Below are 18383 nucleotides of genomic sequence, written 5' to 3' on the forward strand. Positions count from 1 at the left end.
TGTGTACTCATCTATAGTAAACTGAAGCTATTTCTTTGTGTCTTTATAGCATATACTAGTTTGTGTGTACTCTAAAGCTGGGCAATTGTGTGCAGTTTCACAATAGTGTGAAGAATGAAAAAAGTGAGAAAACTGTGTAAAGTTTTTCTATGTATATGTAACAATAGTGTATTAGCTATACATGCTTGTAAATGAGCATAACATATGTATGTTTTGTGTGGTTATGAGTGTGTATATAAGTTATATATGTCTGTCTGTGTTCCAGATATATGGGACTGTGTATTCTTGTAAAAAGCAGTATGGTTTTGCTGATATATTTTGGGCAAAAACAAAAGGTCGATACTCAAAGTGCAAGTAAATGTTCCTATAAAAGGGGTTAAGGTACACTAAAGCTGAATTAAACTTTGGACAGGGAGTGATTCATATCTCTTCCCAGCTCTCCATTTGGTGATGCCAGGTTGCTATCTTAAAATTGGGTCTAATAGGAATAAAGACACCACATATATTGCCAAATACTACACACCAAGGCTTGTCCTCCTCTCCCTGGAGAATGGGTTTTTACTCATCTGACAGCAAAACTTGTGTGTATGTTCAGGGTATACATATATGTGAATCAAGTATATTTAAGCATCACTAAACTAGGTGTACTAAAGACTGAATTTTAAGTGGGCATTTAAGAATGGTAAGCCTTTTTGTGTTCATTAATCTTGGGTTACTGTAAATTATTGTTGTCCTTTAGTCTAATTGTTCCAGCCTGAAATGTTGGTAAGTTCTTGCTGCTCTTCACACACATGACTTCAGTAGTGTCTGTACCTAAAGCAGGTATTAGCAGTTTTACACTAGGGGAGTCATTAGAGGGGTGCAAGCCATGTGTGATTCAGTACTTAGGCAATTTGGAGGTGTAGGCCTTTATACAGTTGCTAAACAAATATGTGAATGGTGCATAATTTGTACACTGAAATGCCCTCAATAAGTCATTTAAAGTATTGTAGGCCATCTCACCAGATGGGTGGAAGCCTACCCTCTATCTTCAGTCATAGCGTTAAGAACCTCTAAAGTTATCCTTGGACAAATCATTCCCCATTATGGGTTAGTGGAAAATATAAACTCTGGCAATGGTAGCCACTTTACCTCCAGTGTATTGCAGAACATCATGGGAAGCCTAGGTGTCAATTAGGGCTTCCACACTCCCCAGCATCCACCGTCCTCTGGGAGAGTGGAAAGAATGAATCAAACCATAAAGAAACATCTTTCTAAATTAGTTGTGGAAACAAGGTTACCTTGAATCAAGTGCTTACCTATAGCTCTACTAAGAATCAGGACTGCCCCTAGAAGAGAACTGGGAACTTCTCCTTATGAAATGCTTTTTGGTTTGCCTTTCCCCAGGAGGACTGGAGAGTTCCCCTCCCTAGACACAAAGGATCTTTTTCTTAAGAATTATATACTGGTCTTGTCTTCTTCTTTATCATCTCTCAGGCACTGTGGGCTGCTGGCTCAGACCCCGCCTCTTGAATTTGCTGCCCATCAACATCAGCCTGGCAGCTGGGTTCTGATCCAGTCATGGAGAGAATCCAAACTTCAACCAATCTGAGAGGGACCCTATCAAGTCTTGCTGATGACTGAGACGGCAGTCCGAACAGCAGAAAGAGGCTGGATCCATTACACATGAGTAAAGGGACCAGTGCCTGAACCAGATGATAAGTATCCAGGAACTCAACCTGAATCCTGGAAAGTGACTCCAACCTCAGATCCCCTAAGGATCACTCTAAATAGACAACAGTTGAAAGAACATACTAGGAGGGAGGAAGGGCTGGATTAAACCCTGTGTTTGCATTGTGCTCTGTGTATAGCTTAATGATGAAATTGCTTGTACTGATCATAATGTTCAATATTCAAGGAGTAACAGGTTCTGCTAAGCTGGCTATAACTGTAGTCAAAGGCTTAGAGTCTCCAACTGTACAATTTGACATTTGTCAAGTAATTAGCTGTAAAAATCTAAAACATCAGTGACAACTGAAGGAGGAATATAAGCATTTATGCAAGCAGACTGTTCAAATAGAGAGCAAGACTGTTGGGAGGCAAACATTCGAGAGTATAACTTATGAGTCACCTGACCCCTGTTATTCTTGGAACACTGTTTGGTGGACCACACAGTATGAGGGATGGGTCTTACCCAGGTTGAAGGAAAAACCATTAAGGGAAACTTGGCTGGAGTTTAACTCTCCAGTTCAAATTGACCCCAAGGTCATTAGAATACTTAAGGCCAAAGACTTAAAGCAAACCATAGAAATAGAGACAGGTTATGGAAATACAAATGCCTGGGTAGAATGGGGCAAACATACCATCCAGAGTCTAAACAGAAGTGACTGTTATGCTTGTGCAACCAAACAACCCACTGTTCAGATTATGCCCTTCCCCTTGGGGATGAAAAAGCATGAAAAGGAGTTTAAATGTATAACACTCCTCTTTCAAAATGCTACTCCTGGTGAAAGTTGTAGTACATTGTCCTCCCTTTTCCCTCCAGTCCAGGAGGGAAGTGTCAAAGCCATACCAGCGTCTCACCTTGGTCCCGGAAACCACTCTGCCTGTCTCTCCAGATGGGAAGAAGGGCTCCAGGATCTTGGTACCATGGCTCTGTGTACACAGGTGTGGAATGTGAGCAAGGATAGTACTGGCAACTTCTCCAGCCTCACTATACCCCGAGCAGACCTCTGGTGGTACTGTGGGGAGGGCATCCTCTGGCCAACACTACATGAAAAGTGGGGAGGAAACTGCTCTGGTTCAATTGGCTATCTCATTACCCTGGCATTTGAAAGTAATAAGAAGGTACCAACACAAGGCAAAGGAGAAAAAAAAATGTACAAAATGTACCTGGTTCCTTCAATACAAAAATTTATGTAGATAGTATAGGGGTTCCCCAGGAAGTTCCTAATGAGTTTAAAGCTAAAAATCAAGTAGCTGCAGGATTTGAATCATCCTTATTCTGGTGGGTCACCAGCAATAAAAATGTAGATCATCAACTAAGATTTATCAACTATAGCAGGTATGTCATTAAAGGAATAGCAGAACAGTTAGATGCCACAAGCCAAATGGCATGGGAAAACAGAATGGCCCTAGACATGATGCTAGCTGAAAAAGGAGGTGTCTGTGCTACAGTTGGGGGAAATTGTTGCACATTCATCCCCAATAATACAGCACCTGATGGAACTATCACCAAAGCTCCACAAGGCTTAACAGCCTTATTTCAGGAACCAGCAAAAATTCTAGCATTAACAACACACTCAGAGAATGGTTGGAAAATTGGTTTGAGAAATGGAAAGGAATTGCAACATCTATTTTAATTTTCCTTATCATTCCAGCCAAAATGTTTAAAACAGCTGGGTGCTACATCATCCTGTGTGCCCAGAGGCTAGTTCAAAGACCCATCAAAACCACTCTAATCAAGAATATCAGCAGAAAAATCTATACCCCCCCCATAAAAACAAAGATTCCTATGAAAAGGTGAAAACTAAAAGGGTTAAAAAAAAAGAGGAGGGAATCTGTAAGAAAGGGATAAATTTAGCTTTCACATAAAGACAGCATGGAATAGGGAAAATGGAGGCAGAACCAGCTTAAACAAGCCCTGTGGTAAAGGGAAGAAAGAGAGAATCTGTGCCAGCTCCTTATATGGAAAAGTAACCATGGTTACTGGAATGTAAAGACATATGAGGTAAAATCAGAGGCAGGAACTCCCAGCAGAAAATTTAAACTGAATGAACTCTCTCAGATAGGCTGATCAATTCAAAATCTCAATAATGAGCTAGTTGGCTTTCTTGGATAGGCTGTACAAATTAAAATCTCAAAGATGGGCTAGTTAGTTCTCTCAGATAGACTGTAACCTCTGTAATACCCAGCCAATAGGGAAACAGGGGAGGGACTTGCACATTAGGAATAGGAGATTAAAAGCTCACCATTCTCTTCCTCTGGTGCACCAGTCTAGCATGTTTTTGGCTGTGTGCCCTTTCTTGCAAGATCATAAATAAATTCCTTTCTCCTCCAGAACTGGGTGAGCATTTTTTGTATAATGCTTGTTTCTAATACAGGTGGTGAGAGACACATGACCCAGTCAAACATAAGCCCAGTTGATGTCCAGCTAACAGACACATGAAGGAAATTTAAGACATTCAAGTCTACATCAAGCAGTCCTCAGTAGACCATCCAGATACTGTAAACACAAGCACAAGCCCAGCCAAATCAGTCTAACCTGCCCATATTATCTTATTGCACAAATAACTGAAATCTCAACAGCTTAAGGTTTATGCTAATGGTTTCGGGAGTGGTAGATTACATGGCAGTAGCCAACGGATACATTATTGTCTATCAAATTGCTGTCCATTTTTACCCCACCAAACTCTTCCCCCCCTTCCCTGATTTCTTTTTCTTCCTGGTGGTTACAAAATAACATAGTAAAATAGTGAACATTTTATTATGAATGTGTTTTTTACTGCCTCACCAACTAGAATAATAGGAGGGATCATCTTCAGATACTACACAGAGTAAGCACTCAATAAATATTTCTTGAGTGAATAAATGATATGGATTCATTAAAATTCATATTAACAAGTTTAACAATCTCTCATTACTAGCACAAGAGCACTAATGTTTTTCATGTACTTAGTGCATTCCCCTCAAGTTTGATGAGATATTTGCTGAAACCACCCATTTCTTTGGAAGTTGTTACAGGAATAATATAATATCTGGGGTTTTTCTACTTTTGCACTAAAATGAATATATTAATTAAAATTTATCCAATGCAGTCAGGTTATAGCAAACTTAAGAACCCAGATTTCCTCAAGTGTCCAGGGGATGATTACAGAGAAAGTTGACAACTGACGAAAAATTCAGGGGGAAAGTTGTCACGTATTTCCAGAGGGATAGTTAAAGAAGTAAAGAATTGCCTTTGAAAGACTGAGAAGGACTGAAAGAGATGGAGAGAAGGAAAAGGCATCCCAAAGGAGATAGCCTTTCAGCTATTCTATGAATATATAACATAGAGGATATTCATTTTTTTAATTTTCCTTTTTACATTTTTTTCTTTTTTACACAAATGGAATCTACAATATTTGACTTTTTGTTCTTTTTTCATTTTACACTTTAACTTTGAAGTCAGGCAATATTAATTGATTTTTTACAAATGGCCTCCCTCAATTATTATAGGCTACATTCCATCATATAGAAATAACTAGTCTCATATTGATAGGAATGTGAGTAATTTTTAATCTATTACTGCAAGGAATGTAAAGAATAACCTTGTACATGTGTCATTTCACATATATAAGAATATGATGATGTGGGCCCAAATCTGATGACCATATAGATAACAATGAATTTCGTATACATCTTTGGTTCAACCATCTTATAAAAGTACTGTAGAAATATGGTAACATTCATAGGAAAATGAAGATCATTGAAAAATTTTACATCCAATTTAACACCAATATATTTCACATAATCAGCATTATCCTACAGGACATAAGCAATCTCCAGAGGGATGGATTGTAAAGGTGTTCACAAATATTATTTGATGGCAATAATAAATGAAAATAGGTATCTAAAGGAAAAAAAGAAGGTAGAGTAGCAAATATCCTCCTGTGATACTAACCAGAGAAGCTTGGATGGAACACATAGTCCAAGGAAGGAAAAAGTAAGGAAGGAAGATGACCTTCCACGTGGGATGTTCTGAATATGAACATCAAGGATTTAACATTGGGAAGGTCCAGACTGGAGAGTGAGGGCAGAGAAGGAAGATGACTGAAGGAATAAGGAATTAAGTTCAGAATTTTTTCACCATTAAGGAGACACATTGAAGAGAAAATCAATCCTGTAGGGTTTAAAACTTCTTGGACCCAAACCAGACTGTGAGAGAGAGAAATTTATTGGACAATACTGTTATCTAACAATTCAAAACATGCAGGTTTCAATGTACAAACCCCTAAAAGATGTGGCTTCTCAGACAGATGGAGAAAGTGAATGATTTCAGGTCTCTGTGAGGAGGAAGCAGCTGGTGCTACTGGTCTCATGGACCTACAGCCCTGGGGAGGAGATTTTTGTTTGAGGCTGAAACACTGTGGGAGGATAGCTACTACTTTGCTGACAGTAATAACTTGCCACATCCTCAGGCTGGAACTTGTTGATGGTGAGAGTGAAATCTGTCCCAGACCCACTGCCAGTGAATCGGTCGGGGACCCCAGATGCCCGGGTGGATGCAGCATAGATGAGCAGTTTAGGAGCCTGTCCAGGTTTCTGCTGGTACCAGTGTAAGTAGTTGCTAACACTCTGGCTGGACTTGCATCTGATGGTGACAGTCTCTCCTTGAGACCCAGCCGCAGAGTCTGGAGACTGGGTCAGTGTGATGTCCCCACTGGCACCTGCAGTCAGAAAAGAATATAGATCAGACATTATGTCACAAAAACATAAAATATATAAATAAATGTAGGTTATCTGATTAGTCATATATAATCAGATCTCTTTAGATGAAACAGATTGTTCAATCTGCATGTAAAACCATTTTACAATGGTATAAGGATATTGCTCCTCTGAACCTCTCACCTGAGACCCAGAGCACCAGGAAGATGAGAAGTTGGGACTGTGACACCATCTTGCTCACCATCTGGTGCACTCAGACCCCATCTCCAGGGAAACCCCATTAATAGAGTCTGAGCAGCCAGCCCAGTCCCCAAAGAGCCTATGCAAAGCATCAGAGAGTAGAAAGGCAAACGTGCCTGTGCAGTGAGTTGTGAAGACAAACAATGGATAGAAGGAGATAAAAATATCATTACCACAGGAAATGTGATTGTATGCCTGCAAAAGACCCAGAAATGAACCTAACACTATAATTTTCAACAAACTTCAGCAAATTTGTCCAATTTAAAATATTTTTATTGTCAACTGTACACTTCAAAAGACCTGCAATATCTAATAAACAAATTAATTTTGTAATAGTATATATGTATCTGTGAGTACATAATTTCTCAACTTAATTGAACTTTCTAAATATAGTGCCAGAAACTGTGAATATATTCATACCATTGGATAGAGTGAGCATGTAGTGCAAAAATTATGTCTATCTCAGTCTATTACAAATTTTAAATATATATTTGAATATTCTCTTGGATATCTCAAAGACACTTCAATATGTCCAAATGTAGACCTCTGGTATTTCCCTCAACACAAACATTGTCTCCAAAAATGAGTCTCCAGAGATTCAAAAATCACTCTTGGCACTGCCCTTCAGGTCAACCAGTTTCTCAAGTCATAAATGAAGTGATTAGAAGACCTAGAGAGTAGCAGCCCCCCTTAGTGGCAATAGGTAAAATAACTTCAGCTCCCCACATCTCACAGAGCAGGTTCTTCATTTATTCCTACTCAAAATCAATGATATTTATAGAATTATGCAAATAATATCATGAATACTTCTATGTATAGGATATTAGGTTATGAACAAATAAAACAGAACCCCTGAACCCCTAAAATGTTCATTTTTATGGAAGGGACAGACAGTAAACAAAGGGCCTTTCTGCAGCCTCCTTATCCTGCTTCTCTGATATTTTCCCCCTGTAGCAAAGTCGTTACTCAGGACAAGTGGGACAATGAGCATCCAGCTCCATTTCATGGGTCAACCATCACAATCTACAGAGTCAAAGGAAGACAGAAATAAATGTTGCTGTTTAACACTTTTATGGATTACAAAATTTGTCCTCTCTCATGATTTAAACTTTTCCTGCAAAGAAAAAACCCATATGCCCCCAAGAAGTTTCCCTTCTAATTAATAACAACTTCACTGTGTCTCCTTAAGGGCCCATAATCTTAAATGAGGGTCCCCTTAGCAGGGGTTATGGAATGGTGAGGCACAGACCTGAATCATCCAGGAAGATATTTCTACCTGTCAAAGGTCCACTATGTCCTTGGTCAAAAATCTTTGGATTTTGAAGATGCCAACACTTTCTTTTGCCGTCATTCTCCATGTCATTTTTATGCTTTTCCATGAAGTTTCACTTAATATAGACACATTCTTGAGTGTAATCATTTAAAATAAATTTGTCCTTCTTAATTGGTAGAATTCCTGCTTCAATACAATGGAATTTCCTTCCCAAGCCTACAAATATTAAGGAATGTTAGAAAGTCCTGGATGATATAACCAGGATGTGTCAGGCTGAGTGACTGGGACAGAGGAGACCCTTAAAACATGGGACACAGAAATGCACTCTCTGAGATGGGACAGTTGACCTCATGCATGAATAAAGGAGGAATTTGGTGTGGTGAACTCAGGAAACAGCACCTCAGAAAATGAATGGGATCTGGGAGAAGTGATCTTAGATGTTCAAGAAGGGCGTATGAAACATTGAAATGCAGACAAGGTCTTTATCCTAGGGAACCAAAAAAGTTTGCATGACAATTTGGGATTAGATTAAATGAAATGATAATCCATGGTTAGAATTATTTTTAGCAGATATTTTCTAGACCATTTTACATACAATAGCATTGTGAGGAAGAAGAATTTGTGGAATCATCATTGTTTCTGTGCCAGCTGATAAACTAACCCTTCTATCCTCTCCTTGGAAATCATAATATTAAAAAGTGAAATTGTCCAAACACTCCTCACTGCCAAACATACAGTTGGGACCCAGTCACTCTCTGGTAAATGATAAAAAGATATTGTGGCAAGTAGATTTCTAAGAGGATCCTCAAGATTTCTGGCCACTGGAATATACATATCTCCCAGCTGTTTACACACTAACTGAGGTATTGTTCTGAAGGGATTTTGCATATGTAATGACCTATGTGGACTTTAAGAAAGGAGAATATCGAAGAGGGCCTCTCTTTTCCATATGAGTCCTTTAAATCTTGCTGAACTTGTCAGAGGCAAAGAACACAGTCAGATTCACAGATAAGGATTTACCCAGCTGGAAATATCTGATGTTGGCTATGGAGGTTGAGGGGACCAAGTGGCACATAAGGAGGGAAGCCTCAGGAGACAAGAGCTCACAGCCATAAGGAAATAGGATCTCAGGCCTACCTCTCTAGGAACTGGTTCTTCCAAACACCATGGGTTTGGAAGAGAAATCTGAGCCCTAGAAAGAATGTAGCCTCCCTGATTCCTTGATTTTAGCCTTATTAGAACCTGGACAGAGAACCCTCCACACTATGCCCAGATTCCTGATCTCCAACACTGTGAGATAGTAAACTGCTAATTAGTTATTAAATGACTGAAAAGTTGTGTGTGTGTGTGTGTGTGTGTGTGTGTGTGTGTGTGTGTGTGTGTGTGTGTTGTGTGTAAACATATATATCACTGAGCCACATGATTAAAGGTGAATCATAAAATTCCTCAGAGAAGAAATTCCATTTACCTCATGGATGAGTGATGCTGACATCTCTCCATTCTGGTGCAATGTAGTGTGCTTTATGTCCCTTTTACTCACAAATGATTTCCTGACATGTGACCATATGTCATATCCACAGGATCAAGGCTGAACCCCATGCTGTAAAAATACAAGTTGGAACAGAATTAGCTTTGAAGATGTTCAGGATCTGTCCATCTTTGAATAAAGATAATGTTCTCTGACCATTGAAGGAATTCTGTGCAGGGTTTCTATGATCTAGGAACATCCCAAGTAGACCTGAACAACACTGCTGCCTGCACATTGTTTAACTGCCCAGAATGTTTCAGATTCCCAACTGTGGGTGTCTCCTTCAACATGGGACAGCACAAGAACATGTATTTTTGCACAATCTACAAGATGAAGTGTCTCATTCTTCCATTTCATTTAGAGTATATAATTCTAACTGTTGGATTTAATATTGAGTATCCTTGTTCTTCAAATGGGAAAAATATCTCAATAATAGAAAAAATTCAACGGGGTATCCCAATTTCCATTTACTTGGCACAGCTCACACTAACCCAGGTCCTTACATATGTGTTATAGATACAAGTGCTCCTGTTGCAGACATAAATGAGGCTGAGTGAGTTATAAGGGTCTTTTCACACAAGGCCAGCTTTAACATGCTCCAGGGTTCTAAAACAATTCCATGTGGTCTAAGAGTGTCTCATTTCATATAGAAGCTACAGCACCATAATGAAGGTGCCAATTACTTTTTTAGATGAATGAGTGTGAAGAGTTAGCAAATTAATATGGAGGTAGAAACTAATTGATAGTGTTGAAATCATGAGGTTTGTTGACTAACTCATAAAATATTGATGCATAGAATAAAATGTTATGCTATTCATTTGAAATGGGAGCATCACTTTAGCACTGACTATGACATTCATCTGTAAAGGTCATCCAATATTCCTCTAAAAAATTAATGGTAAACAAATGCAACATTTTGTGCTGGATTAGATCCCTGAACAAGAAAAGGAAATTAGACAAAAAATAGTTAAACCCAAATATAGAGTGCAGTTAATATTGTACCAATGTAACTCTCTTAGTTTGACAAATGAACCATGATTACATAATATTTTAAAATTAGAGAGTAGTGGGTGATGGTACTATGGGAACTCTGTACTTCTTCAACTGTTCTATAAATCTCAAGTTATTCCAAAATAAAACCTGGAAAGTGATTAAACAAGAGGGAAGGGTAGCAAAAGACAAGATAAGATTTAACAGGGGATTATAAATACAGAATTTTTATAGAATTTTTTTTCAGATGCTAGGGTATTAGAATAGCTAGAATGAATAACTGAAATGGTGGAACTATAACCTATAATATTCTCTGAAATTTGCTCTATAGCTACTTGTTAAATTGTATTTTGAAAGTTATCACATTTCTGTATATATCTTATATTTCACTATAAGAAAGTAACTGAAACTATGGAACTGTAACCCAGAACATTCTTTGAAATTACCTATCACCTTTGAATTACCTATCACCTTTCAATACATATGTTATATTTCACATTAAGGAAATAACTGAAATTGTGGAACTGTGACCCATAACATTCTTTGAAATGTGCTCTCAAACTACGTGTTAAATCATACTTTGACAGTTATCACTTCTCTGTATACATGTTAAATTTCACACTAAAAAATGTGTTAAACAAACATAGGTAAAGATGCCTCAGAATAACTGAGTGAATTTCAGAAGTTACCAAGTGAGATGTGACAAGACAAAGTAATGTAAGATAACCATAAACAAAACCCAGACGACATTTGTAATGACATGATAGCTTTTGTTCTACACATTCAGCATCTCTCTTTGGAAATGAGAGCTGGAAACAACTTGCAAAATTTGCTACCTTGACACCTGAATTTCCTCATCTCTTTTTACTATTTGGTCCAAATATACATCCCTTAGAGCAGAACTATGTAAACCAAGGTACGTGTCCCCCTGGGTAAACACAAAGGTTTTCCGAAAGGTTTGTGGACATGATGAGCTTCAATGCAATTAATTTCTAGATCTTTGTTTTCTAGTTTGAGCAGTTTTCTTTTAATTGCTTGTAGTAGCCACATGTTCATAATTCAATTCAAGCACAATGTATTCTACTAACTCAAAGAGAGCCTGAGGTGTTCAAATATATAAATGCTTCATGTGCATTTGAAATGTGTTTAACTGCACACACATATACACACTCGGAATAACTGAGTAGTTGAAAGTGAACATTCAACTTGTGCTGCAGACTCTATGTTCCCAACTCCAGGATCACATTACTATTTTGCTGCTTTAAGTTAAAAAAGCATCTACCATCACCTGCCTGTAAGGATTTTCTTGGGATCCAAGTGTCTGTAGCACCAAATGAAAAGAATTCTCACATTCCCATTAGGGTCAACATTAAGAAAGTGAATAACTAAAGAGACTAGCAACAATCCTGTGGTGCCCAAATGTTTTGATTTCAACAAAAAGTAAGGAAGATATAATTGAATTGACAGGCCCAATATTCCAAAATGTAATTTTGGAATATCAAAAATAAATCATTGCTGGAGTTCTCATTGTTTATATTTTTCTCTTCCTACCCACTTAAAATATATCTATCTGGTTGAATACTTTGCTTTTAATAATTGCAACTAGCCAAACTCTGCAAGCTTGAGTTTTTTATACTTCCTTCAATAATTGGAATAAAGGTTTACAGATGATTTGAAGATATTTGAAAAAAAAAACTCACAGCATTTCTTTACAGAAAGTTGGCTAGCATTTAGGGCACCTATGTCAATTGATGTATTAAAAGCCTCAATACTTTTGGAAGTTAACCTAAAATTGACAGCAAAGAGAAAATGGGTAGGCTGGTGTGCCGGTTTCAGTGTATTGTGTCCCCCAAATGCCATTATCTTTGTGGTCTTGTGTGGGGCAGGCGTTTTGGTGATGGTTGGATTTGCTTGGATGTGCCCCACCCAGCGGTGGGCAATGATTCTGATGAGATGTTCTCATGGAGGCGTGGCCCGGCCCATTCAGGGTGGGCCTTGATCTGTGGAGCTATATAAATGAGCTGACTCAAAGAGGAAAGAGAGTGCAGCTGGGAGTGATGTTTTGAAGAGAAGCAAGCTTGCTAGAAAGGAATGTCCTGGGAGAAAGCCGTTTTGAGGCCGGAGCTTTGGAGCAGACGCCAGCTGCCTTCCTAGCTAACAGAGGTTTTCCAGACACCACTGGCCATCCTCCGGTGAAGGTACCTGATTGCTGAGGTGTTACCTTGGATGCTTTGTGGCCTTAAGACTAACTGTGTAGTGAAATAAACCCCCGTTTTATAAAAGCCTGTCCATCTCTGGTGTTCTGCATTCTGCAGCATTAGCGAACTAGGACAGCTGGATTACTTTTTTTGTTTGATATCAACGTTGCAAATGATCCCTGCTCAGTTATTCTGTGTGTGTATAAGTGTGTGCAGTTAAACATATTTCAAATGCACATGAAGCATTTCTACACTTTGAACACCTCAGGGTCTCAATGAGTTAGTAGAATACACTGAGCTAGAATTGAATCATGAACATGTGGCTACCAAAAACAATTAAAGGAAAATCTCTTTACATTTGGTGTCCTAATTTGGGAAAAAACAATTATTTTTACCACCATATTTTGCTTTACCATGAAGTCCTATCATTACCACAAAATAGATCACCTGTCTTCAATACTGAAATTTTAACTGAATTTATGATGGTATTAACAATAATATCAGACATTTTGCCTCCAGCAGAATGATTTCACAGTAGCTTTTCTTTGATGCCAAAAATTTGATGAAGAAAAATCAAATCAGATATGGAATTAAACTATTTTCTCATGGAATCATCCAAGGTTAATGATGTAAAATACATATCATTGAACTGTTTGCCAAATTATTTTAATGCTAACTGGGCCAAGCATAAAAAGAAGCGTCTTTACATTTCATATTTGCACAAGGAAATGAGGAATCAAAGATAAACTAAAGTAACTTAGAAGAAGCCCCATTTAATCTAATTAAAAAGTCATGGGAAGATGGTGGATTAGGAGAGACAGGGCAAAAAAAGTCTCTGTGGAAAATAGTAGATAAAAGGCTGAAAGTGATCCAGAATACCAGTTCCAGTGATGCACCAGCTGGACAATTTCTGCTAAATCCACAGGGACAGTGCACTTGGTAAAACCGAGAGTCTGCATTCTGAAATAAGTGAGTGAACCTGCCTGAGAACCAGCAGCCACACCACAGTTGGGAGAAACTGGGGGTTGGTGTTTAGAGACAGATTAGTTTAAAAACACAAAAGCTGCTGAAGATCTGGCAGCAAGAGCCACAGTCCAGAATAGTGGGAAGTGCTTCCCACAACCCATGCACATGCCTCAGTATCTGGCATGGATGATAGCCTTTCACACACCCTCAGCTAACTGTCCAAGAGCTAGGAAGGCAGAGGTCCACAAAAGAGAGATTAATGGACAAAAGTCAGTAATGTTCCTATACAATATAAATGACCATCATGAAGGGACACTGAAGAAAAGAAATACCATTTTCAGTGGCAACTAAAAAAGTCAAGTACCTAGGAATAAACTTAACCAATGGGATGTAAAAGACCTGTACAAAGAAAACTACCTCACTCTACTAAAAGAAATAGAAAGGCACCCAAAAAGATGGAAAAATATTCCGTGTTCATGGATAGGAAGACTAAATGTCATTAAGATGTCAATTCTACCCAAGCTCATCTACAGATAAATGCAATCCTTATCAAAACTCCAACAACCTACTTTGCAGACTTGGAAAAGCTAGTTATCAAATTTGGAAAGGGAAGATGCCTTGAATTGCTAAAAACTTTCTATAAAAGAAAACCAAAGCAGGATGCTTATGCTCCCTGGTATTGAAGCTTATTATAAAACCACAGTAGTCAAAGCAGCATGTACTGGCACAAAGTTAAACATATTGATCAATGGAATCAAACTTAGAATTCAGAGATAGACCCCCAGATCTATGGGTGACTGATCTTTGAGAAGTCCTCCAAAACCACTGAAGTGGGATATAACAGTCTTTTCAGAAAATGGGACAGGGAAAGTTGGACATCCATATCCAAAAAAATGGAAAAGAACCTCTATCTCACACCCTACACAAAATTAACTCAAAATGGGTTAAAGACTTCAACATAAGAGACATTACCATAAAACTCCAGAAGATAATATAGGGAAATATCTTCAAGACCTTGTATTAGGCAGTCACTTCCTAGAAGTGACTTACACTCAAAGCAGAAGCAATAAAAGAAAAAATAGATAAATTGGAAATTCAAAAACATAAACGTTTCTGTACCTTAAAGGAATTTGTCAAAAGGGGGAAGAGGCAGCCAACTCAATAGGAAAAAATATTGGCATACATTGCATCTGAAAAAGACTGGTATCTTACATATATAAAGAAAACCTACAACTCAATGACAATAGTACAGACAGCCCAATTATAAAATGGCTAAAAGGTATGAAAAGACAATTCCCTGATGAGGAAATACTAATGGCCAAAATGCACATGGAAAAATGTTCAGCTTCACTATCTATTAGGGAGTTGCAAATTAAGACCACTATGAGAAACCATCTCACACCAAATAGAATGGCTGCCATTAAGCAAACAGGTAACTACAAATGTTGGTGAGGATGTGGAGAAATTAGAACTCTTATTCATTGTTGGTGGGACTGTGTAATGGTTCAGCCAATCTGGAACACACTCAGGTGTGAAAGAAGGGAGCTGACTCCATCTCTATGTTCCTGCAAGAAGTTCTTTATTGGCTTTTTAGCACAGGATTATATAGCATAAGCATTCTTTGGGCTATGAAATTGTTTCTCCTATTTCCCCAGGCAACCACATTTGTTCTAAAATCACAAGAATAGCATTTTTGCAATCTTTGGGTGCAAGCTTGAGGACAATAGTAATCTCAGGGAATGATGTCTTCTGAACCAGGTGGGAAAGCAGGGGCACAGAAGGAGCCCGGAATCATTCTCTAACTTAATTGCCTGTGATCAGGTGCACAACACCTCGGTGCCTGCCTTCAGGCACACAATGCTTTTGCCTTCTCCCAGCCTGGTGCCTGCCTTCAGGCACACAATGCTTAGGGGGCAGCCTCCCTGACTAACTTGCCAAGCCAGGGAAACTTCTGTGCCTCCACATCTCCCCCCTTTTGATTATGATTACAATTTTGTGTAATAACATAAAGCTCATTCATAGGGATATCATGGGGGTTCCTGGAATGGGTGCAACATCTTCTTAGGCTGGTCCACCCACACCAGAGTCCTAAAAGCAAAGCACAAGATATAGCACTAAGTAAGAGCCATTTAGCTATAGAGGGTAGAGAAAATATGGGACCCCAGGAGGTTGGGTCTAGCCATTACAAATAATTTTGTAGAGTATTGATAGCATTGGTTCACTCTTCATTGATTTGGGTGGCATGGAGCATTTCCAAAATTTGCGTTTTTAGATTATCCACTTCATTAGTTAAATTATCATGAAACACTCCCCACAATTGTTTTTTGGCATCATTCCAAGTGTGTTGTGTATGATTCCATTGCAGAGGGGTTATGCAGATGGATGTTATTTCCCAATTACATTTTGAAGTAAGGTGCTGGGCAAGGGAATCTTGCCATTCACCTACAAATTCAACTGCAGCCTCTAGGGCTTGAAGTCTGGTTAGGATTTTCTGATCAATGCTTTGCTGAGTAATGAATTGTTGACCAACATTCTCAATAGCAGAGTTTACAAAGTGAGCTGTTTGCACAGTTTGGGTGATAGCTACTATAGACGCAGTAGTGGAGGCTAAAATTACAACAGCAGATGTAAGAACTGCAATTAGAGTAAATATGAAATGGGGGACATGAATTTTTTGCAAAGCCTGTTCAAGAACAGCAAGAGAGGAGGAAGATTGCCATTCTTGAGTTAAATTCACTGGTAGAAATTTTCAGCTTGTTTCTTTAAGACTAATATATTTCTTATATTCCTCTCAGTTATGTCAGTGTTTGAAATACAAGAAGTAAAATATGAGTTGTTTGAGAAGGTAATGTTGTAATGATCAGAATAGGTAATAATAAGGGAATCACTGATTAGGAATATGTAAGGATGCATAGTGCAGACTAGGACATCAGTAGTACAGTTATGAGTGAAAGTAATATTTGTATGCTTGTAAGAGTTATAATTACCATGCCAGATGGATACTTTGTGGAAGACATGTCCTAACCACCACATGGTACGCTGCGGCAGCCAGAAGTCAAGTTGAGGGGTGGGAAGACTTAATGAGCCATTGGTCCAAATGATAGGTTTGAAGGAGTTTGCCACAAGGACAGAGTGATTTCTGACCCAAAGAACTGATTGTGTGTGGTCGCCGGACATGAGACATCTGATAGGGCTCCAATCAATAATAGAGTGTTTATGAATGAAAAGGACAAGGGGATTTTTGCCACTGCATGCTTCCCAATCAAGGGGTGCACCTGTGGGTTTATATTTGTTGCATCTACATGTGCAAGGGGGATCTGGAGCCAGCACGGAAACATTATTCCAGTTAGTTTTGTTTCCATAAGCAAGGCTTCCTGTGGATATGAAAGTGGGTGTCTGGGAGGCATTATGTAGCCAGACACAGTTACGGGGTTTGATGCAATATTCACTGGTTAAAGATACACAAAGGGGAAGATGAGAGGAGGTGAAAGATAAACTATTGTTAGCTAAGGTCCATTGACTGCCATTAATTAGAGGACTGCTAGGTGGCATATGTGCTCCACCTAGCCAAGTGATGACACTGTGGGAGACAGGGAAAGGAGAGTCCACCCAAGTTACTTGGTGGAAAAGAGGGGAGTCTAAAATGTGCACCCAATACAGGTGGGCAGAGACACATGAGAATAGAAAGGAGAACAAGGAAAGAAAGATTAAGGTTACTGCACTCTGGCAATGGATAGTACAAACTGTTGCCAGAAACTGTTTCTGGAGTTATAGAGGTGCCAGTTTTTTGCAGCACCACCTTAGCTTTTAGTGTAGTTTTCTTCAGGACTCCCCAAGTCATCAACAGGGCTTGCTGAGGTGGAAACACAAGCATATCCCTGTTCCCAGGGGGTTAAAACAAGACCTTCAGACAAAGCTTTCAATAACCCTTTAGTAAACAGACTTGTGGCACCTCCAGGGAGAGGATGTGGCAGCAGTGGTAAAGGAAGAGGAGGAGAGGTCCAGGTCATAGTTGCTTGTCCACCGTCTTTATCAGCTGTTGGAAGGGGAGCTGAGAGCTTGGGAGGTGGAAGACACTCATCAGAGACAGCTGTGGTCTCCCTTTTAGGTACCTCAGTTTCAGAAAGCTCACTTCCAGCAATAAGAAGAGGAGCCAAGGCAGTGTGAACAAGTGCTCTTGTAGTAAATGTCTTAGAGGAAATTTTCTGTCCTTGCTCAAAATCACGTTTTAAATATCTTCCAATTCATTCCCAGACATCTAGATCTAGTGTGCCCTCATCAGAAAACCAAGAGTTATGCTGAAAAATATCATGTAACAAAGAATGCAAGGTGTCCTCGGAGACAGAAGCTCCACTAGCCTGCAGCAGCTGTTGTACGGTTAACACATACCAGTGCTGGGGAACAGTAAGAGACTGACCCATATCATTGTGTGGCTGAAATTACTGAACCACAATGAAATAATTCACTTGTACTTACTGCGCAGCTTCCAAACGTGGTCAGGATTGGAATGTCCTCACATGGGGCACCAATTGGGAAAGAAGGGAGCTGACTCCATCTTTCTGTTCCTGCAAGAAGTTCTTTATTGGCTTTTTAGCACAGAATTATATAGCATAAGCATTCTCTGGGCTATGTAATTGTTTTTCCCATTTCCCCAGACAATTGTGTTTGTTCTAAAATCACAAGAATAGCATGTTTACAATATTTGGATAAAAGCTTGAGGACAGTAGTAATCTCAGGGAACAATCTCTTTTGAACCAGTTGGGAAAGCAGGGGCATGGAAGGA

General features: G+C 39.0%; 1 long non-coding RNA gene and 1 gene segment (V, D, J or C); both read right to left on the bottom strand.

Moving 5' to 3' along the window:
* Positions 1–5998: 5998 nt before the first annotated feature.
* LOC119512389 lies at positions 5999–6727 on the bottom strand. The segment is given in 2 exon segments: positions 5999–6407; positions 6589–6727. Coding segments are annotated over 2 exon segments (405 nt in total).
* Positions 6728–7931: 1204 nt separating this feature from the next.
* On the bottom strand, positions 7932–18166 carry LOC119512390. Its single transcript, XR_005212369.1, has 3 exons — positions 18077–18166; positions 9387–9518; positions 7932–8134 (listed from the first exon to the last, which is right to left on the bottom strand). It is a non-coding gene; the product is annotated as an uncharacterized LOC119512390 (long non-coding RNA).
* Positions 18167–18383: the final 217 nt, after the last annotated feature.

The sequence above is a fragment of the Choloepus didactylus genome, chromosome 17 (genome assembly GCF_015220235.1).
Source record: "Choloepus didactylus isolate mChoDid1 chromosome 17, mChoDid1.pri, whole genome shotgun sequence".
In the NCBI taxonomy this organism is placed as follows: domain Eukaryota; kingdom Metazoa; phylum Chordata; class Mammalia; order Pilosa; family Megalonychidae; genus Choloepus; species Choloepus didactylus.